The sequence below is a fragment of the Schistocerca piceifrons genome, chromosome 2 (assembly GCF_021461385.2).
Source record: "Schistocerca piceifrons isolate TAMUIC-IGC-003096 chromosome 2, iqSchPice1.1, whole genome shotgun sequence".
In the NCBI taxonomy this organism is placed as follows: domain Eukaryota; kingdom Metazoa; phylum Arthropoda; class Insecta; order Orthoptera; family Acrididae; genus Schistocerca; species Schistocerca piceifrons.
Genome location: NC_060139.1, coordinates 40,942,845 through 40,966,228, shown reverse-complemented (window position 1 = coordinate 40,966,228; position 23,384 = coordinate 40,942,845). Strand labels below are relative to the sequence as shown.

General features: G+C 39.3%; 1 protein-coding gene across 1 annotated transcript in view; it reads right to left on the bottom strand.

The window, feature by feature from the left end:
- Positions 1-23,384, bottom strand: part of LOC124774617 (serine protease snake-like) — a 217,153-nt gene that overhangs the window by 97,721 nt on the left and 96,048 nt on the right. The window contains exons 4-5 of the mRNA XM_047249495.1: positions 18,115-18,307; positions 5,992-6,134 (exon numbers count right to left, since the gene is read on the bottom strand). Of these exons, the coding sequence (XP_047105451.1) occupies positions 5,992-6,134; positions 18,115-18,307 (336 nt within the window). The remainder of the gene's footprint in view (positions 1-5,991; positions 6,135-18,114; positions 18,308-23,384) is intronic.

The window sequence follows — 23,384 nt, the reverse complement described above, 5'->3', positions numbered from 1 at the left end:
CATCTCCAATTAATCTAAACTCTTCTACTGTACCATGTCCTCTCATCCAAGTAAACACTCCTGCTGGCCCTGCTGTTCTCCTATTGTATGTAGACAATGTTAAAGGCATATCACTGGTATAAAATGATTTACTGAAGTCCTTATTAGCAATTTCAGATGTACAAAATGTTTTATACACTACACATCCCTCTCATTAGCCCAGCTAAGGCAACAGATTTGTATCTACCCATAGCCACAGTAATCCATCCATTGTCATGACCAAGTGATCCAGTACCATCAATAGTGAAAGACATCCTGCACGAAACAGAAACATAAAGACCTGAAAGGAGATTGGTTTGTGGAGTTCCTTTGACAGGCCAGAGCCTCCAAAATTTTTGGTTTGTGCAGTTCCTTTGACGGCCCAGAGAATCCAAATGTTTTAGTGTACATATTGCTGAAAATCTAGATGGGAAGAAGCATATTACTGAGCTTCTCATACAATTAACCAGCTACTTTTGCTCTTCATACAACTGCTAATCTTAGAAAAATACTTATCAATCTCCTGACATATCTTGCTTATATCCACTCAACAACATCTTATGGAATAATTTTCTGTGGCTGGTTACCACTAAGCAAGAAAGCATTGACTGCACAAAACTGAGTGGTGAGAACAATATGTGGTGTTCACCAATACTTGTCACACAGGTACCTCTTCAAGCACATACGTATTCTATCTATGGTGTTATGGTACATATATTTGCTAATCAAATTTGTAATAAATAATCCATTACAATTTGAGAAAAAGAAGTGGTGTCCTTTCCTACATAACTAGAGGGAAAAATTACCTTTATTACCCATTGTTAAAACTGTCAGTGACTCAGAGTGGAGTCCAGTAGGCAGCAACAAAAATTTTTGATCATTTTCCCAGTATTCATTTTCCCAATACCATAAAATGTCTGATAGGTAGTGAAGCAAGTTTCAAATCTAATTTAAAATCATTTCTCTTGGACAACACCTTCTATCCTATTGAATATCTGCTTAAAAACTGGTAACCAGGAAAGAAGTAGTGTAGTTGCATGAATAGGATTAAAAATAATGATTTGTTCATTATTGGTAACAGTAAGCATGTAAACAAATCCTGTAAATAGACTTATTCCGCATCATTTAAATAAAAGGATCATTCAGATTATGTATGGAACATATAACTAACTAACAATATTTTAAGTGATAAACAGTGTAAAGACACTTTTTCGTCTTACAAAATGGAAAAAAAATTACAGTTCATCATGTAAATAGTGCAGTAAATATATTACAAAAGGCATAAACTGGGCAAAGTGCAACATTTCGCTTCATGAAAGTGAACAAAAATTAATTTCAATGATCACACACACACACACACACACACACACACACACACACACACACACACACACCACAAACACCATTCATGCGCAAATGACCACCAGCACCAACAGATAGTGTCAGGATGTTGTGGTGGGGGGAAAAGGGAGCAATAGAGGCAAGGAGTGGGAAACGACAGGCAGATTCATTGGCAGTGGGTGGCAAATAAACAGGATTGGATATAAGAATCAAGAGGAGATGATAGGACAGAAGGGATGGAAACTGTTGTGTGGAGAGTCTGAGGACTGTCTGTTACTGTAGGTTGAGGCCGGGATAATCACAGGAGTGAAGAATGTATAGTAATGATAACTCCCATCAGCGCAGTCTAGAATAGCTGGTGGCAGAGGGAAGGATACAGATGACTCAGATAGTGAAGCAGACATTGAAATCAAGTGTGTTATGTACAGCTGCATGTTGTGCACAAGACAGAATACTTTGCTCTTGGCCATGGATTGGATGTGGCTGTGCGTCCTTGTGAACAACTGGTTGGTAGTCACACCAATATAAAACACGTTCAGTGACTGCAGCAGTGCAGGTAAATGACATGGCTGCTTTCACAGGTGACCCAGCCATTGATGGGGTAGGATATAGCTCAGGCAGGCTGGAATAAGAAATGATGGGTGGGTGGATTGGGCAGGTTTTGCACATGGGTCTTCCACACGGATGTAATCCTTGTAGAAAGGGGTTGGGATTGGGAGTGGTGTAAGATGGACTAGGGTGTTGTGGAGGTTGGGTGGGTGACAGAATGCCACTTAATGAGGGATGACAAGTATCTCAGGTAGGATGTCCCTCATTTCATGGCATGATGATAAGTAATCAAAGCCCTGGCAAAGGATTTGGTTTAGTTGTTCCAGTCCAGGATGGTGGTGCTGGGAGATGAAGGGGAAACTCTTTCATTGCTGGTAATTGGGCATTTGGGGGGAGGGGGGAGTGGCATGGGAAATTTGATAGCAGATGAGGCTTGGGGATAGTGTCTATCTGTTGAGGCCTTGGTGGAACTCTCAGAGTACTGAGCAAGGGAATTTTTGTCACCGCATGTCCCCAGCTGGCCAAGCTGGATGACGGGGAATTTTGGCTGTAAAAGGGATGACAGCTATCAAAATGCAGATACTGTTGGCAGTTGGGTTTAATGTGGGCAGAGGTGCAATGAACCCATTACAGAGGAGGAAGTCAACATCTAGGAAAGCAACATGCTGGGTTCAAGATGACCACTTGAAGTGGTTGGAAAGGAATGTATTGAGGTTTCGACGGAAAGAAGATAGGATGTCTTGGCCATGAGTCCAGAGCATAAGGATATCATCAATGAATCTGAATCAGACTAGAAGTTTGGTGTTTTGGGAGGCTTGTAAGGACTCCCCTAGACGGTCCATAAAAAGATTGGCATAGAAGGGTGCCATGCATGTGCCCATGGCTGTACCATGGATTTGTTTATATATCTTCCCCTCAATGGAGTAGTAGTTGTGGGTTAGGGTAAACTTAGTAAGGTGAATGAGGAATGAGATAGTGGGTCTGGTATCTGAAGGACCTTGGGAAAGGTATTGTTCAGTAGCTGTAAGACCATGGGCATGAGGGATGTCTGTGTATAGCAAGGTGGCATCAACAGTGACGAGTAAGGATCCATGGGATGAAGAGGTGAGGGAATTGTGGAGAGTTGGAGAATGAAGTGTTTGGTGTATTAGTCTTTTTGACGTATTTTTTGCATGTTTTACATATTCATGTGTAATTCTACATATCTGTGCATACTGTTTCATGTCTGTGTGTATTTTTGCTTATCTGTGTGTATTTTTTCTTGCTCCATCTCTCTGCAGCAGCTGAGGAAAATAACCATTTCCCTGGCTAAAACCTAGTCTCACATCCTGTTTCTCAAATGTTGCCTAAATCATCAAATCCCCCCAAATGGCTTAACCATAAAGATTCCTGTCTCTCAATCCTACACCTCCCTTCACAATGACCTACACCTTTTCAAATTCTGCCAATCCCAGATCCTTACAAACCTGGTACTGTAAAAACACATCTCTGTAGCACTGGCATCCCATAACCACCTCTGTTCCCTCCAGAATATACTAATGCTCTGCAACCCCTATTCCATACATCACACACCGAGTGATGTGGCACAGTGGTTAGACACTGGACTCGCATTCGGAAGGACGATGGTTCAATCCCACGTCCAGCCATCCTGATTTAGGTTTTCTGTGATTTCCCTAAATTGCTCCAGGCAAATGCCGGGATGGTTCCTTTCAAAGGGCACGGCCGACTTCCTTTCCCATCCTTCCCTAATCCGATGAGACCGATGACCTTGTTGTCTGGTCTCCTTCCCCAAAAACAACCAACAACCAACATACATCACAGCTTTGAAATTGAGTCACTTGCTCTCTATTACCTGGAGGAGCATTCCAGACACCACCTACATAATTTATGCAACCTGCTAACATGCTACTGCTGCTTTGGGGCACCACTTTCCAACCCCCATTGTACCCACAGTGTTCCTATTCATCCATCCCTCACAGCAGCTAAACCTTTCCTAGCTGACATTTCCAACTTGCCACCCCTCCAACTTCCTTCAAACTCTCCACCAAATCCAGGGAGAAAACATACCTGTAACACTGTTGTTAACCTTTCCACCACAGGCCCTCAGCTCCAGAGAAGTTTCAGTCCTATCTAAATGGCTCACCTTTAGTCCTACATCGAAATTTAACCATGCTGGGCTTGTCAGAGATCTGCTCTTCTCCACCCAATCCCTGCAGTGGAGGCCCTTCTTTGCCACCAGGTCCTCCAAGCAAAACCGCCATAATTCCAACAATGAATTCTGCCTCTTTCATTTCATACCACCATCCAACTGTGATTTTTCCACTCTCTTTTCTAACCACTTGCTGTTCGCCCTCCAGGAATTACTTAACTCCAACTTAGACACACCATCCATTCCCAAGTCCCTTCCTCAGAACACCAACCTTTTTGCAGCAGAAAGTACAATTACACACAACCTTAAAACAAATCCTGACCAAATCATCCTACTTGCATACAAAGCTTCCACCACAGTTGTTATGAATCATAGTGACAACCTGGCAGAAGACTTCCATCAATTATCTGACTCATACCAACCACTACCTTCACTGTCTCTCCACCACCCCAACCATTTACTTCCTGGATCTCTACTTGTCACTGATGATGCCACCTCCCTCTACACCAAAATCCCTCATGCCCACAGTCTTACTGCTGTTTAACACTATCATTCTCAACGTCCTTCAGACTCCAAACCCACTAGCTCATTTAACATATACCTAACTAACTTTATCCTAACCCGAAATGACATCTCATTTGAAGGTAATGTATATAAACAAATCTGCAGCATGGCCATGGGCACCCGCATGGCACCCTCCTACGCCATCCTTTTTATAGGTCATCCAGAGGAGACCTCCCTAGCCTTCCAGAACACAAAGACCTTCATGTGGTTCAGGTTCATTGATGATATCTTCACAATCTGGATTCAGGACCAAGACACCCTATCTTCGTTCCTTCACAACCACAACACCCTCTCTCCAATCTCCTTCACATGGTCCTCCTCAACCCAACATGCCACTTTACTAGATGTTGACCTCGTCCTCTCTGATGGCTCTGTCCACACCTCTGCCCACATTAAACCCAACAACTTCAAACAGTACCTGCATTCTAACAGCTTGTGATGAAGCAAATTGGGGTATTTTTACTTCCCCTCTTGTTTTTCCATCTGCCTCATTAAAATTCATTTACTTATGTCTGACTAATTACCGATAACATATGTGAGTATAATGTGCATTTTCATAAAAGAGGAAGGTTGGCCCTGAGTTTTAAAGAATATAATACCAGATCTAATTTAGTGCTTAGTTTTATGTATGTCATTGATTTTGTAATTTATTTTGACTATGCCTAGTTAGCATCTCTTGCTGTAGGATAAAATCAGTAAATGTTTTGTAACTTAAATTCTATTGTTGACTTGTAAACAAATATAAATTATATAATAATTATAAACTTTTGGAGGAGTAACTAATGGTATTCTCAAAGGGTCTATTTGGCTCTATTCAAAAACATGTTAGCAAAGCCAGCTCTTAATTAATTCCAAAGTAATTACCAGTTTTCTCAGAAGTATTGTTTGTGTAACTGTATCTGCTAATTTCATCACTTAAGCAAATAATTTTGGCAAACTCTTGTAGTAGAAGAAACTGTTACAACGATGCAAGTTTTTGAAGTATTCAGTTAATTTAATGAGTTAAGTTTTAATTGTAATTTCTTAAATTAAACATCAAACGATGTGTAGTTTCAGTGCCTACTATTGTGAGGATATATAAGGGCCCAATTTTTGGTCCCGAGACAGTCAGTCCGTGGCCAAGTTTCAGACAAGAAACCTGTGTTGGTTAGATCAACAACTATGCTTCAACTTAACCATGAAATAAGTGTTACACCAATAGACCATGTGTTAAAACAATGATTTCAAATGCATACAATGCACATTCTTTCACAGACTGATAGATAGATAGACAGATAGATAGAGAGATAGATAGATCAGTCAGCCAGTATGTCCATCAGTCAATCGCAACATCTGATAATTCAAAAACCTTAAGAAAAACTGGAACTTACTCTCTTCACTAACACGCTTCCTAATTTGCTGACTTGAAGTGTTACCAGATTGTGTAGTGGGAGACTGGAACTTTGAGACAAGGCTGCTGTTTGGTGAAGTGGTTGTTGAGTCAGGTATTACATTTGGTTGTGTGTCAGGCTTCCTGTAGGAATAAATAATTCCAATTAAGCTATGAAAATAGGACACAGGAGTAACATCTGTTGAAAAAGTCTATATCTTATAATATTGAGAAATATGTAAATTTCATAATTTTGTGACCTCTCAGCACATCAATTGTATGTGCCTTATATTTAGATGCTAGCCTAAGATGAACAGTCCTTTAGAAAAATTAGTATGATGTTTCCATTTAACACCACATTTGAAAACAGACAAATAATTTTGTATGGATTATTGCTGAGGGATGCTTCAATAACAAATAAAACTAACTGAGACCTATTTAGAGCAAAGTATATAATCTGTAACTCAATGTCTGGGCTACAGGTTTTATTTGTCACATCAGTTATCTTCCCTGAAGTATTGTGTGTGTTCTGTTTTAAAGATTCCATTCAAATGTTCACTATGTTGCACTGTAACCAGATTGCTTATCAGTTATGTATTGTGTTCTTCAATTTTAATGGCAGTATCAGAGAAGACATCCACTCACTACACAGCATATTATTTATCTTGTCTGAAGTGATTTAGGTAAACACAGAAAATGTAAATCATATGAGTAATTGTCTTTCCTCATTCCATTGTTTGTATTCTATCACTGATTTCCAAGTACTGTGTTACTTTACTTGATTTCAAATATTTCTATGCATTATATGCATTATTGTTACGGGAACTGCACTATTCATTCACTCATTCATTCCTTCATTATGATCTGACAATCAAATAATCAAAGAGACTGTACCAGGATTTGGCACAAACAAAGGTATAAACAAATGTAGTGAAGCAGCCATTAGGAACTGAATTACTGACTGCTATCAACCATTTATGTTTACCTGAGCTAAATTTAACACAGTAAAACTAACAAGAAACTTTGACTCTGAAAAGGGTTGCAGCTTCCTTATTTGCACTACATAAATGATGCTGATCTCTTTCTAGCTTGTTACAAAGAAGACCATATTGCTGTTCCTCACAGAACAACAGTTCTATTTGTACACTTATTATTATTCTCACTACATGTTTTGGAGAACTGTATCTTGGTCATCAGATCTTGTGGCACTACGCCACCATATTTTATGTTAATTGTGATTTTTGTTTTATTCCTGTAGCGTATTTTGTCAATATTTTCCTTAGTTCCCTGCAATGAAGCTGAAGCGTAGCCATATTTACGTATGCAAATGTTCTCTTGGTACCAGCACCTCCATCAAATGTGGTTGAAAATTTGTTATGTGGAGCCAATATACTACAAATAATGTGGCCCAAAAAGGATTTGCAGTTCAAACACTTTGCTTGCACTTCAGTTGCTGAATGAACTACTGTTTATGGCCAGATCATGTGTCACCTACTATAATTTATGCACCGATGAACAGCTTGCCACGTACTACACTCCTATAATGTGACTGAGTGCAATAACCTAGTACTTAAGTGATTAAACACAATTATTAACATGCAGCAAGTAAATTAATAACACAGTTACCAAGTAGAGATCACAAATCACTGTCCTTGCCATCTAACAGTCAACTTGACTGGTTGGTTTAATGTTTAAAGGGACAAAACAATGAAGCCATCAGTCCCTCCTACCTGAAACAGACAATTCAACAACACTACACATAATTGAAAGGGATACATAAAACCCAAGAAAAGAAAACCCCAAGGTTTATCAGAGCTCAACAAAGCCTAGAAAGAAAACAAGGAAGAAGAAAAGAGGGAAAGGAAGGAAGTCTGGTGAGGTGCTCAGTCCAGGGAGCCGCTGAAGGCCCTCAAAGGCAGAAACTGTGAGAACATGTGAGAAAGGGAAGAAGAGTGAGGAATAGATAGGGCAAGGTCTGAAACAGAGCATCAGGCACAGACAGCCATTGCCCAGTCAGGACAGAGGTGGCAGGGGGGTGTCCTGTCAACTTTCCATGGGCTGACAAGGCTGACATCATCCCTTAGAGAACGTGATAAAAGCCTCTATTATCAATAAACTATAAAACCAGTTCAGCCACTGAGGCATCATCTGCTAACACCAGGGGTAGTGAGTGAGGAGGATTGAGTCCACTGCAGGGTGACTAGGTTAGGACAGTCCAAAAGGATTACAAATCCTTAGAATTTGGTGGCATAATATTGATTGAAGGTTTGGTGCCAGAATACAAATCTCAAGAGGCGGCCTGTCAATGAATTCATTCCCTGGGATCTTGATGTGACTTAAGGGTCCAGACAGAGCTCACCAAGCATCCACATTGTCTGTTGGCGAATAGGGAATCATGGATCATCAGGACCAAGAAATGAAAAGGAAAACACTGGTAAACACCTTATAAACTGCTCAAGGAGTCGCTACAGATGGGGAAGGATTCACCAGTGCAGGAATGAATATGCTCAAGAGCACGAGAGATGGCTATCAACTATGCAGTGGAAACACTGCAGCCATTTGGTAAGGAGCAGAATTCATTACATCCCACATGATTGTAAGTAAAGCCAGTATGTTTGGCAACCATCATGCCACCAGTACAGACTACTTCTGAACCATAAAACATGCCTAGAACGATGAAGAATTGCAGCTGAGGACCTCAGGCAGAGCCAAGTCTTTCAGACCTTATGATAGGTCAAGACAGAGCTGTGGATGGGGGATGCACCATGGAGATGTATGTGAGCAGGCTCAGAGAAGAAATGATAAATGGAAAGCTGCAGTTTTGAAAAAAAGGGATGGGATGCAGATGGTGGTCATAACCTCAGACTTGGGCCCTCATTGTGAGAGGCATATCTCTGTATCTGGGAAGAGGGGATGGCAGTTTGGGTGCTCCAAGGAGCAAAAGATGCAGAACACATGAGCAATCAACTGTTGCTGGCAGAGAACTCACAAAAGGGGAATCCCTGCCTCCACTAGAAGGCTGATCATGGGGCTAGTCTGAAAGGCAATAGTTGCCAGTCAGTCACGCTACACAAGGAAAAGGCAACCCAGTCCACATTAGTACAGGCTCACCTGGGACGCTGTCCAGGCAAGTGCTGCTGAAAGAAAGATAAGATGGCCAGAAAATGATCACTGTCATACAAATCATGAACTTCACATTGAATGGAATGGAGGAATCCAGGGCTACAGATTGAAAGATCAATTGCTGAGGAAAAGCCATGTGCCACACTGAAGAGTGGGCACTCTAGTGTTGAGGAGGCAGAGATCAAGCCCTGCTAGCAGGCCTTAACAGCCCTGCCCCCATCAGTGGTCACAGTACCGCTCCACAGACGATTATGGGCATCAAAACCAACAATGAGAAGGATGGTAGATGGGAGATGTTGAAGGAGGGGAAGAAGAGCAGGAAGTGTACAAGGCCAGTTGGGGGGGGGGGGGGGTGTTATAAAGATTGCATATCGTTACTGCACAGTGTAAATGGATCTGAATGGTTACCATTTTTAGTGCGGTATGAAGAGGAACCATGGAACTAACCACGTCTGTGGACCAACGTACAGACACCACTGGAGGCTTGCAAAGGGCTGGCCTACTTCCGGCAGAAGGCTTGGAAACCATGAAGAGTCAGTGAATGAGTATGCGTGAAATGAGATTCCTGCAATACAAAAAAAGCTCCAGAGTAGGGAGAAAGAAGAGACTGCAATTATGGAAGGTCATGGTAGTAACCATTACAGTCCATAGGAGGACAGTAGTTGTGCCTGCCGCTGGGGCCAAGCGGTTCTAGGTGCATGAGCCCGGAACCACACTGCTGCTTAGGTTGCAGGTTCGACTCCAGCCTCGGGCATGCATGTGTGTGATGTCCTTAGGTTAGTTAGGTTTAAGTAGTTGTAAGTGTAGGGGACTGATGACCTCAGATGTTGAGTCCCACAGTGCTTAGAGCCATTTGAACAGTAGTCATAGAGTCTGTAACACCTCCAATTTACGTATCTCGACCCGATCGGATCTGATAGCAATAGCAGCACAAAATAATTATTAATTAATGTGACCGTGTACCTAATGGGGCTGGCAATCGGATTTGACTGCTACGGAGTTGTTACATTCCATTTTTGTCCTTCTCAAATGCTGTAATAATGAAATGTCTGGTGACAAGAAGAACGCCAACACAGCTTCATTAATCAAGAACCTATATTCGTCTCTAAAACACAAGAAAAAGGAGACAGCCACTGCCTTCGTCATACATATTTAATAACAGCTAATCTTGGCACAGGCTTCTTCGTTATTCATAATTGTCACACGCTAAATACAATCATTGCAATCCAACACTGCAATCCAACATTGCAATCCAAATGATGCCGGTGCGGTAGACGCAAAACCACAAATATCGGCACAGAAATATCACTGATCACTCTCGTAATTGTACTTCTTCACTTTCCCGTATTATTCTAAGACAAAGGGGTTAAACCGCAGCGATGGCCACTCCCTTTGTCGGTCAGCCTTGTATTACCACAACAGGTCTCCACACGGCTCGGCCCGCAGCTTGGGAACTGACTCAACTCACACTCGCTCTCGCAACCCGACACTATCGATTGTTTGCCCTGTCGACCTGTGCCGAGTGCAAACTTGTAGTAAGGGCCTATGAACCCCTTACAAGTCCAAATAAATTAGAGGGATGGGCCAATACACCCTGGGATGATGAGAAGTCTCATCCCAAAACTTCTCCTTTGGAGGGTGAGAGGAGGTGTGGCTGGGAAGAGAGTAAGTTGTAGCATTATCAGGAACTGAAAGCCAATGAGCAGCCTTGAGGTCCACAGAGTATGGGTTACACATCTGACACAAACTAACAGGCTGGAGACAGTGGGTAGGGGGCTCCTAGAGAGACCCCATCCCCAGTGGGGCCAAGAGAAATAGATTTTAAAATTTTATGAAGCATTTTGCAATTGGAGCAAAACAGCAATTGTATAAAATGCTAAAAATCAAATAAAAACAGGCTCAGCGGCATCTTCAGATTTTTATTCATTATCAACCAGTTTCAGCCCTTTCCTCAGACAATCTTCATGTTTTCCCTGGTGAAATTCAGTAACAATATATATTATTATAGAGGGATGAAAATACAGCTAAGCAATATCTAACATATAAGCTACAATGATGAAAAAGTATGATGTTACATGTGTTATCACTTGCACGGACTGTAAGTTACTGTTTAAGGTCCTGGTTATAAAATTGGACAATGTTATCTTCAAAATCTCTACGTATTACTTAGTATTAATGAAATATTCCTATAATCATGTAATGCTGTATTGATGTAATGTTGTAGCAGTGGGTGGACTCTTATAACAAAACATACTAATCTGCCTTTGAAAGTACTGTGTGTTATACTGGAATTCATGATATGGTCTACATATGAGACATGGTCATGACAGATGTGATGATGTGGCTTACACTGTTTCAATCCTAATCTGTGAAGATGATCTGTGACTGAAACTCGTTGATATTTGGGTTTTAAATAAAAAGGCAGCTGATAGCCAAACATGCATTTTATACATTACCTGATGGCTGTTAATAGTCAACTTCCAAAAATGACCAAAAGTATAGTTCCACCAATAGACACATGTGAAAGCAAAAGGGACAAACTATTTAGCTTTGAGAACTAACAGGTTCTTCATTGGCAGGAGGGGGTATACATTGGGTAAGGCACCTCACTCAGAACCTGTGAATGAGAGAATGTAATGGACCTGGTTTTCTAACATAATCTTCTCTTTACAGAAATAGGTGATGCCATAGAAATATTTCTGAATCTTGTGTAAATTAAAATTATCTCAGCTGTTTCAATAGAAGAACTTCATATGAATTTGTATACAATGTGTTATGTTTCAGGTTAAAATATGTAAAAAGAAATTAATTTGTTAGCACTCCGTATGTACAGTTAAAATTACTCTTCTTTTAGAAATATTTGAAATTAAGAAATATCAGGCATACTTCATGTTCATATTATTAATTGCATAATCTAACACTAATTATTAAATTTATTTCTGGATTCATTTATAAAATAATGTTTTATTTTGTTGATGATTCTTCTTTTGTCAAGAATGTTTGTAAACTCTTTCACTTTGTAATCTCTTTCGAATATTGTGAGTACTGCAGAATATAGGTAGGATTAGTGGACATGTCTCTGATGGAAACAGACATGTTTTTATGATAAATACTAACAATGTGATCTGCGGTGTGATAGCAGTGTTAATTGTAAAGACGGTGTGATATTAAAAAATGTGACAAAGAATAAAATTCAATATAATACAGGCATATCTTCATCAGTTATTTAGTCATCTGGAACTCACTAAGTCAAAATTCCAGCCACAGTAACGTACCCCTAGATGTGAGAACTGCAGCTAACAACAACAACAAGAGAAAACGAAGATAGGTAAAAAAGTTTTTCTTTTATGTATCTTATGCCTCCAAAGCTTTCTAAACTTATGCAGAGAGAGAGAGAATTTTAATAGAGATGTGTGGAAGGGTAAGATTACAAAACCCGCTTGTAGTGAGAAAGAGAGTTGTTTGACTCATTACTTACCTGTTATATGTTGTATGATTGTTTTAGGAAAGAACACCAGAATGATGTACAAAACTACGGGTCTAGTGAAGCAGAGGATACAACCCATCGGCTTTGACCAATGATGTCAGAATTGGCCAGAGAGCATTTATTACACAGATGAAAGAGCTGACAAGACCATTCAGAAACAAAGGAATACAAGAGATGAAAAATATGGTTGACATATATCAAGGCAAGTAGTATTTTCACGTTGAGGATATCGCATGTTTGTATTGTATTATTTCCGTGGAAAATGCAGGGGAAAAATGTATGGAAATACTGGTAGCACAGAATACCTCATGTTACATATATATGGGTTGTATCTTGAACCTCATTAGAACTGTATTGGTTAACTGCACTAGGGGATACAAGTTTACCGTATGTTGATTTCTTCATTTTCGTTAGTAGTAATATCCTGTTGTTCAGTTGAACTATATAGATCAACTGAAGCTCAGGATACAAAGTATCGATAGTTGAACTGTGGCAAGGCCCAACACAGATACCGTGGCAGAGGGTGGAATGCTGATGGGTAGCAGAAATCTGGTAGCTTGGAAGTTGATCTTTGTGCTTCACTTTTGCTATTAGCATCAAAAGCGGAAAGAAAAGGGAAAGAAAAGTAGCCCATAATGAAGTACGGGATACAAATTGTATTTGTGTCATCTAAATGCCTCTTCGCGTTGTTCAACTGAGGTACAGGTTGCAAATGTAACATACATCCATTTCCACATTTTCGTTAGCAGTGTGTGTGTGTGTGTGTGTGTGTGTGTGTCTAACAAAGATGATGTGACTTACCAAATGAAAGTGCTGGCAGGTCGACAGACACACAAACAAACACAAACATACACACAAAATTCAAGCTTTCGCAACAAACTGTTGCCTCATCAGGAAAGAGGGAAGGAGAGGGAAAGACGAAAGGATGTGGGTTTTAAGGGAGAGGGTAAGGAGTCATTCCAATCCCGGGAGCGGAAAGACTTACCTTAGGGGGAAAAAAGGACGGGTATACACTCGCACACACACACATATCCATCCACACATATACAGACACAAGCAGACATATTTAAAGACAAAGAGTTTGGGCAGAGATGTCAGTCGAGGCAGAAGTGCAGAGGCAAAGATGTTGTTGAGTGACAGGTGAGGTATGAGTGGCGGCAACTTGAAATTAGCGGAGATGGAGGCCTGGTGGATAACGGGAAGAGAGGATATATTGAAGAGCAAGTTCCCATCTCCGGAGTTCGGATAGCCACCGTCCGGGTTATCTGGATACTTCCAACTGACCTGCCTACACTGTGACGCATTCTATGTGGGAATGACCAGCAACAAACTGTCCATTCGCATGAATGGACACAGGCAGACAGTGTTTGTTGGTAATGAGGATCACCCTGTGGCTAAACATGCCTTGGTGCACGGCCAGCACATCTTGGCACAGTGTTACACCGTCCGGGTTATCTGGATACTTCCCACCAACCTATCCGAACTCCGGAGATGGGAACTTGCTCTTCAATATATCCTCTCTTCCCGTTATCCACCAGGCCTCAATCTCCGCTAATTTCAAGTTGCCGCCACTCATACCTCACCTGTCATTCAACAACATCTTTGCCTCTGCACTTCTGCCTCGACTGACATCTCTGCCCAAACTCTTTGTCTTTAAATATGTCTGCTTGTGTCTGTATATGTGTGGATGGATATGTGTGTGTGTGCGAGTGTATACCCGTCCTTTTTTCCCCCTAAGGTAAGTCTTTCCGCTCCCGGGATTGGAATGACTCCTTACCCTCTCCCTTAAAACCCACATCCTTTCGTCTTTCCCTCTCCTTGCCTCTTTCCTGATGAGGCAACAGTTTGTTGCGAAAGCTTGAATTTTGTGTGTATGTTTGTGTTTGTTTGTGTGTCTGTCGACCTGCCAGCACTTTCATTTGGTAAGTCACATCATCTTTGTTTTTAGATATATATTTCCTACGTGGAATGTTTCCCTCTATTATAACTATATATATATATATATATATATATATATATATATATATATATATATATATATATATATATATATATATATATATATATATATATATATATATTGGAATAGGTAGTGTTGAAGGACGGGATACAAATTTTAGTTGTGTCAGGCATTTCGCCTTCAATGTCGGTAGTACAGATTCGAAAAAATCTGTACTGATACTAGTGCTGGGAAATGAAAGAAGAACGACAGCTGCAAAATTTCTATTATGTACTGGAGAACACGAAAACTTACGTAATGGTGTAGTAAAACAATGAAATACATCAAAATAGTCAAATGCAGTAAAAGAAAAAAAACTGGAAAACTGAACTTACCACATGGGAACTTCTTAAAAGAACTGAAGCTCAAATTATCTAACATTTTTTGGACGGTACATTTGCCCAACACATTTAACAAAACATTTAAGTGGGCAATATGTTTAGGGAATACTACGCCTCCATGAATATTCGTCTAAGTGACTTTAAGTGTGGAAATCTGGCATTTCCCCTTCCCTACAAGAGATTCCACAGCTGACCCATAACCCTCTACGCTGTTTGTGCAAGTCCCTGTGGATAATGATCTGAACTCAATATTGTGATTAACTATTAGATGCTTATAACCCCTTTCCCCTAAACCCTTATATGAAGAAAAACCATCTGAACTTACAATGGAACCCTCTGCAACATGATCTTCAATTAAACTGACCAAAACGTCCTTCCTTTGATTGGGTACTACTTTAAACACTACCTCATCACACTCTTGACCTAAAGCTGCAGCCCCCCAAACCCATAATCCCACTGGAGGTTCCCCCCTGTTGTGCTTCCTTTTGCCAAAATGCGACTCGTCAATTTCGACCACAACAGATTTTTTGAACCATGTCCCTCATCTAACGGACGACCACAACCAATCTTTGCTGCAGCACCATACAAATAAGTCGTGAGTACAGCAATGAGATAAACTTGTGAGGCGCATAAGTTTGCCGCACTCACGACATCAAACATACTCGGCAGTGAGACCACACATCTGTAAAATAAACAAATCATGGCCAACATGTCTACACCCATAGCCTCTCTCACATCATCCAGGTTCATTGGAACAGATAAATCCATATCTACAAACGAAAATAAGATACTAAAATTTGTCCTAAAATAAGAAACTAATAGTCCAAATTACCACAATATCACTAAGAATGAAATTAATACCAAATGAATAGCAAACAATTATTTAAATAAATGCACATGAAGAATATTTTGAGCAATATGTAGTTATCTCCTTTAAAATCACATTCAGTTATTTTAATGTACAATGATAGAGCTTATCTGGAACAAAGAACTGTTTTATTATCTATGGCTGAAAGTGACGACATTATTATCTATGACTAATGTATGACATCATTGGTCAAAGCTGATGAGTTGTATTGCCTGCTTCACTAGACACAAAACTACTCCAGACCATGGCACATCATCTTAAATAAATATTAATTGTGACCATTCAGCCATTTGTAACAGTACAACAGAGGTGACTGCAAGCAAATCTTTTATCTATCACTGGCAATAGATATGCAATGGAGTCTGTTTTACAATTATTGTAGTTTAAGTAACTTATTTTTGTGAGACTGAAAATAATGAAACTGATCTGTTATTAATGGTGATTTGATTATTTTCATTTTTATATTTTGATGTTAAGTCTTCATGATTCTGTCTACTAACAGTACAACAGAGGTGAATGCAAGCAAATCTTTTATCTATCACTGGCAATAGATATACAATGGAGTCTGTTTTACAATTATTGTAGTTTAAGTAACTTATTTTTGTGAGACTGAAAATAATGAAACTGATCTGTTATTAATGGTGATTTGATTATTTCCATTTTTATATTTTGATGTTAAGTCTTCATGATTCTGTCTACTGGAAAAAGGTCTTGAATCATGAAATTATAGTAAAGATGTCTGAAGGACAGTGCTGTATAGTTGGCACAAGATTTTAATACTCTACTAGAGAACATGACTAGATCTTGGAGACTTATGACTGATTAGTGTAAGGTTTTGGAGTTTTTTGGGCCATCTCTTTTGAAAAAATAGTTCTCGGTTGTGTAATCTGTGCCTGTTTGACTAAATCTAATACATCTGTATTTCGCTCATTATAAATAGATGAAAAGTTTGCTGTCACTGTAAAGAAGTCACCACAGAGTCTAGTGATCAATTGTTTCAGTGTGTCATTGTTTCTGGCACAGTATCAACAAAGGACTCTTCGTTTCACCGTTCATGAGAAAAGTCGTTTTTAATAATCCTGCAACAATACAAGTGACATACTTTTTTCTTGTGGGTTATGACTGGCAACCAGGTATAGTGCAGTCATCCTTAAACTACAAAGTGTTTAGAAAAACTGTTAATGAAAACAATCTCTGAAAGTGACACGGTGTAAGGTAAGTATTAAATTGGAATTACTGTGAATGAAGACTATGGCACTATGTATTTCAGTATTGAAGAATGACCACTGGGTACAGCAAATTTCTTACATATGATGCAGAGTAATGAATGATAAATACTTGAATAAAACTATATGTTTTTTATAACTGCTTTCAGGTGATCGGAATGGTTCACTAAAATGAATCAAATATGATATAACATACAATGTGCTCATGAAGCAATTTTCTCTGTCATGTTCCCTCCTCCAGGAATGAACTACAGATGTCCTAGGGCTTAAGTAATGGAACAGAATGGTATACACGATACCAGGCAGCAGCAAGCTCCTTGGAGGATGGCCGTTATAATATGGAGCCCCAACAGCAGCTGAATGCCACAGGAAGTGCACCTCACATGTGCATACTGGGTTCAGAAGGCCAGGAGAATGGCTCAGCCATGATAGAACCTCGCCGTGGTCGCAGACAACATAAAGAACTTCAACAGAGCCATGATAGTGCTAGGATCGCGCCTATCGGGTGCGGACCCAATAGGGAATGCCTTGTGTTGTCCACTACCTCAGAAGAGTGACACAATGGGCACGGACCAAAGAAGGAGCGTCTAGTGACTGATACCACTGCCAGAAATGGAGACAGTGGGCGCTGATGGCATAGGGAGCACCACACACCACCCAGGCATAAATATGGGACAAGGTCAGCTCGTCAACCAGTCTCAGGGAACACCTGATGAAGACGCCGAGTTACGACATTGAAATATCGTGTTGGGAAGTCGCAGACCACCAGCAGTACACCTAATTCTATGAGATGCCTTTGTGATGTATGGCACTTGTGTGTCAATCACGCTTACAGTACTCCTTACAACTATCCCTTAGTCAACACAGCTGAGGAACATTCAGTACGATTGTACCTACACGCAGCCATGACATAATTTTAATGCAAGATATTATTTGACATCGCATCCAGCAAGAATGTAGCACATGATGTACTTAAAGCTGTCAGCCGTCAATCAGTTATACTAGTATTTACTAGTATCTACAGTTTTGACAACAGTGGAGTGCAACATGTAAAAAGAGTTGTAAGGTAAGATTTTTTACCTGGGTGGTTGATCTCCTGCGATTAGTTGATTGGAGGCAGCAGGATCTTCACAACACACGATAGCTACACTGCCTTGGAAGCCACATATGTCCAGCTCAATACCTTTGTACACCTTGTGGATAGCTGATGGACATAAACTGATATACAGGCACTTCCCAGAGCCTCCATTCTTTAGCTGGCACAGTTCACCTTCTGTAACAATAAAAATAGGTGTAACTGAAGTAACAATGCTCCTTTAAATGATCTAAAGCCACCTGCAGTTGTTCTTTTTCTCTATTTGTTGTATAATTCACCTTTAAAAATGATGCTAGGAATATGAATTTGATTGTGACTATGTGCCATCAACAAATTTTTGGTGAAGACATTTGATTAAGGGCTAAGATCAAAATTGTGTAATTGCATCGCAAATATACAAGATTGTGACAGCTTCATGCAACATTAAATCATTTAAAAGATTCAATACAGCTGTGAACCCAGCATCAATGGAGATCATCAAACGATATTCCCTTGTAGTAGCTACATGAACATAGGGTAGAAACCACTAATCTAATGGCTATAAGCTATCACTGGTAACTACAGCATGCCACAAGTTTCATAATAATTTCTGAAGCCCTTAAACATATTTTCAACTGCCTACCCCCATGAACCATGGACCTTGCTGTTGGTGGGGAGGCTTGCGTGCCTCAGCGATACAGATGGCCATACCATAGGTGCAACCACAATGGAGGGGAGTATCTGTTGAGAGGCCGGACAAATGTGTGGTTCCTGAAGAGGGGCAGCAGCCTTTTCAGTAGTTGCAGGGGCAACAGTCTGGATGATTGACTGATCTGGCCTTGCAACACTAACCAAAACGGCCTTGCTATGCTGGTACTTGCGAACGGCTGAAAGCAAGGGGAAACTACAGCCGTAATTTTTCCCGAGGGTATACAGCTTTACTGTATGGTTAATTGATGATTGTGTTCTCTTGGGTAAAATATTCCGGAGGTAAAATAGTCACCCATTCGAATCTCCGGGCGGGGACTACTCAAGAGGACGTCGTTATGAGGAGAAAGAAAACTGGTGTTCTACGGATCGGAGCGTGGAATGTCAGATCCCTTAATCGGGCGGGTAGGTTAGAAAATTTAAAAAGGGAAATGGATAGGTTGAAGTTAGATATAGTGGGAATTAGTGAAGTTTGGTGGCAGGAGGAACAAGACTTTTGGTCAGGTGAATACAGGGTTATAAATACAAAATCAAATAGGGGTAATGCAGGAGTAGGTTTAATAATGAATAAAAAAAATAGGAGTGCGGGTAAGCTACTACCAACAGCATAGTGAACGCATTATTTGGCCAAGATAGACACTAAGCCCATGCCTACTACAGTAGTACAAGTTTATATGCCAACTAGCTCTGTAGATGATGAAGAAATTGATGAAATGTATGATGAGATAAAAGAAATTATTCAGGTAGTGAAGGGAGACGAAAATTTAATAGTCATGGGTGATTAGAATTCGAGAGTAGGAAAAGGGAGAGAAGGAAACATAGTGGGTGAATATGGATTGGGGGAGAGAAATGAAAGAGGAAGCCGTCTGGTAGAATTTTGCACAGAGCATAACATAATCATAGCTAACACTTGGTTCAAGAATCATAAAAGAAGGTTGTATACATGGAAGACTCCTGGAGATACTAGAGGGTATCAGATAGATTATATAATGGTAAGACAGAGATTTAGGAACCAGGTTTTAAACTGTAAGACATTTCCAGGGGCAGATATGGACTCTGACCACAATCTATTGGTTATGAACTGTAGATTAAAGTGTGACAATAGCATTTAAAACTAATAACCCCCTACAGATGAAACTGAAACACACAATTGGAGACTCAAATAGATACCAAAAGTCAGGCGTTTATAAAATAATATGTAATGACTGTGAGAAACAGTATATTGGCCAAACTGACCGTAACTTTTTAACACGTTTCAAAGAACATACTACTGGTACTGCACATACCAAATGAATATTTGGTCAACATCTTGATGGATATAATCATTCTGAGTGTTGCATTTCTAGCAATTTGAGAATATTACATACTGTGCCAAAAGGACCATTGCTAAATACCTTAGAAGAAATTGAAATTTTTTCACTTCACAAAAGTAATCCATTATCTGTTTTAAACGAACAACTTCAGTTCAAAGACAAACATTTCTTTGAGCTTTTCGATGGTCTGCTTTAGAATGTTTACTCTTCTGTCCTTTGTTTTAAAAAGCTTTTTTTAAATTTTTTTTAAAATTTTTAAAAATTATTAAGACTTTTAGCAAATATTTTATCTTTACATTGTAATTGTATTTTACCAAACATTATTTTATGATTGACTATCTGTTTTAAAATTTTTGCTTATATGCTTTTAGACTGCATATTGCTAATTCACATCGTTTTATTTCTGACACTGGCTCATAATTTTATAATTTTAAATTCTTTCATTGTTATTTGCTTATATGACTGTCATATAACTTGAGGAATAGCAATGCCTTTATAAAAAAAAAAAAAAAAATGGCACATGTAATCTACATATCAACTTCACAGATAATATTTCATATATACGGACAACTACTTCGTATCGTAATTGTGCAGCATGTAGTATACATGTCAGCTACAGATTATTGTAGCTTACTCTTTAAAAATCGTTTCAATTAAAGAGATGTTGCTGCTCAATAATACATCGTCCGACATGACAGTCTTTGCCATTCCACTTCGCAACAACTTCATTGGAAAGAAGCCTGCTGCCACATCTTTGCACTGGCGTTTGTCCTCACCATGGCAACCACTAGTTTGACTATCAACTTTACAACAACTCAGTGAAAAAAGCCTGCTGCTTCATCTTTGCAACAGCATCCAACTTCACCATAGCAACCAGTGGTTCCAAATGGTTCACTGACATGCCTTGAGAGGGCAACCCATGTACTGCCAAACCAAAGTTCATTTTCCTACATATTTAAATATTTTTAACGCTTCTTAATTGACAACAACTGTTTAATAAGCTAAGTTTAGTGTGTATTTATTTCTAATTCTTGACAATGTTCTTCTTTTAACTAAGAAATTTTAAATTATAATTCGACTTATAACTCATTGGTTAGTAATGACATCATGCAGTCAGGAGTGGGTGGAGCCTCCATTATACATAGCAAGACGTGCACTGGTTTCTCCAGTATTGATTCTCCAACAGAAAGAGGTTCCTACTCAATGGTAATTCAACGTTTTATAGCTTTATAGCTTTATAACTTTATGTATTTTCTTTAATGTATGTAGCCCGCTTATTAGAGCTTTGTATACAACTTGTAGGTCTGAAGATGACCACAGTAGTGGTCGAAACTGGTCACCTTGTTAAATAAATCGTGATCAAGACTGTTTTTAATAGTAATTATCGCTATATCTATGCTGAAGATTCTTAAAATGGTCATTGACAGTTTTTCCAACAGAAGAAAAGCACTCATTAAAAACATTTGCAATCTGACATTGACATTTCATGATATGTCCTTTATGATTTATAGTAAAATCACTTGTTGATCTGTCCTTACAATCCCTAAAGCTATTTATTACTTTCCAAACAGCTAAACCTGTGTTTGTAGAGTAACTTAACATTGTGGCTACATATTTACTTTTAGTTTCTAGCAGAAGATCTTTATAGTAATCCTGATAGTTCTTAAATTCTACCTTTAGTCTATTATTATTGTTATTATTTATCATTTCATATTGGAAAAGTCTAAGTTTCTCTCTTGCTGTTTTTACTTCATGATTTATCCAGTTATTTTTTTGTATCTTTTTGCAGTCATTTACTGTAAAGGTCATTTCTGGACATGAGACATTGAAGCAATAATAAAAATCTGATGAAAAATCACTGAAAGTAATGCTGTTTTATTCACCCCATTGTAAGCTTTCCAGCAAACTGTTGAAATCTTTAACATTTTTGTCATTGGTGATTCTTTTTGTCACATATAGTTTCTCTTTTCTATTGACATGAAGATTTTCAGCTTCTATCAATACCTGTACTGCGTGGTGGTCAGAAATGGCAAGCTTCAAAACTGATGCACTGTATGTAAAGTGGGACATGTTAGTTATAATGTTGTCAATGCATGATTTTACACTATTGACCTCTCTAGTGGGCTCGTTTATCAGAAATGTTAAGTTAAATTGAGCTAGTATTAGCATTAGTTTTTTAGATACAGGGTCATTGGACAGCAAGTCAATGTTTATATCTCCAGTTAGTATTATGTTAACCCAGCCATATTTATTGCAGTGTTTACTGACAATGTCAACAAGCAGGTCATTAAGAACATCAAAGAAACTATCTAGGCTACCAGATGGAGGTCAATGAGAATCTAACAGTCATGGGAGATTTGAATGCAGTTGTAGGGGAAGAAGTAGATGAAATGATTATAGGAGAACATGAGTTTGGTGGTAGAGATGAGAGAGTATAAAGACTAATTGAGTTCTGCCATAAATTTCAGCTTGTGACATTGAATACTCGGGAAACAGCTGGGAGAGACAGGAAGATTCCAGATAGAATGTGTCATGGTCAGACAGAGATACCAAAATATAATACTGGACTGTGAGGTGTACCCAGGACAGATTTAAACACTGATCAATATTTAGTAATAAAAATGAGTAGGCTGAAGTCAGTAAGAATCAATGTGCAAAGAAGTGGGATATGGAAGTGTTAAGGAATGAAGACACATGCTTTAATAACTCTGTGGCTATAGCTACTGTGACACTGAATAGCTCAGTATGCAGTTCATTTGAAGAGGAATGAACATCTATGAAAATGGTGGTCATAGAAGTCAGAAAGAAGAACATAGGTACGAGGAAGGTAATTGCAAAGAAAGCATGAGTAACAGAATAAATACTTCAGCTGACTGCATGCGTGCCAACTACTTGGCATGTCTGGGCTTGTAGACCAGCATACATAATCTTGTGGGTGCACCGCATCCACAAAATATTTAGTTTGATAAAACAAAATAAAATAAATACTTCTCACTTGCCTTTATCAAAACATAATGAGCTATTAAAATGCTGAGATGAAAGCTAAAACTTCTGCCCTCTAAAACATATCTGTTTGTCTGAGATGTCACTGTGCAAATGCAACTAACACACTCCATGCTCCCCCCTTCCTTGGCTTTCTCTGTCCAAGTTGAAGGCACTCCCAAGAATAACAACTGCACTGTACAATGAATGGGGCCTATCTTTTTGGCTTGCTTTCATGTTTTGTTACAAGTGGCATGCTACAATATGCTGAC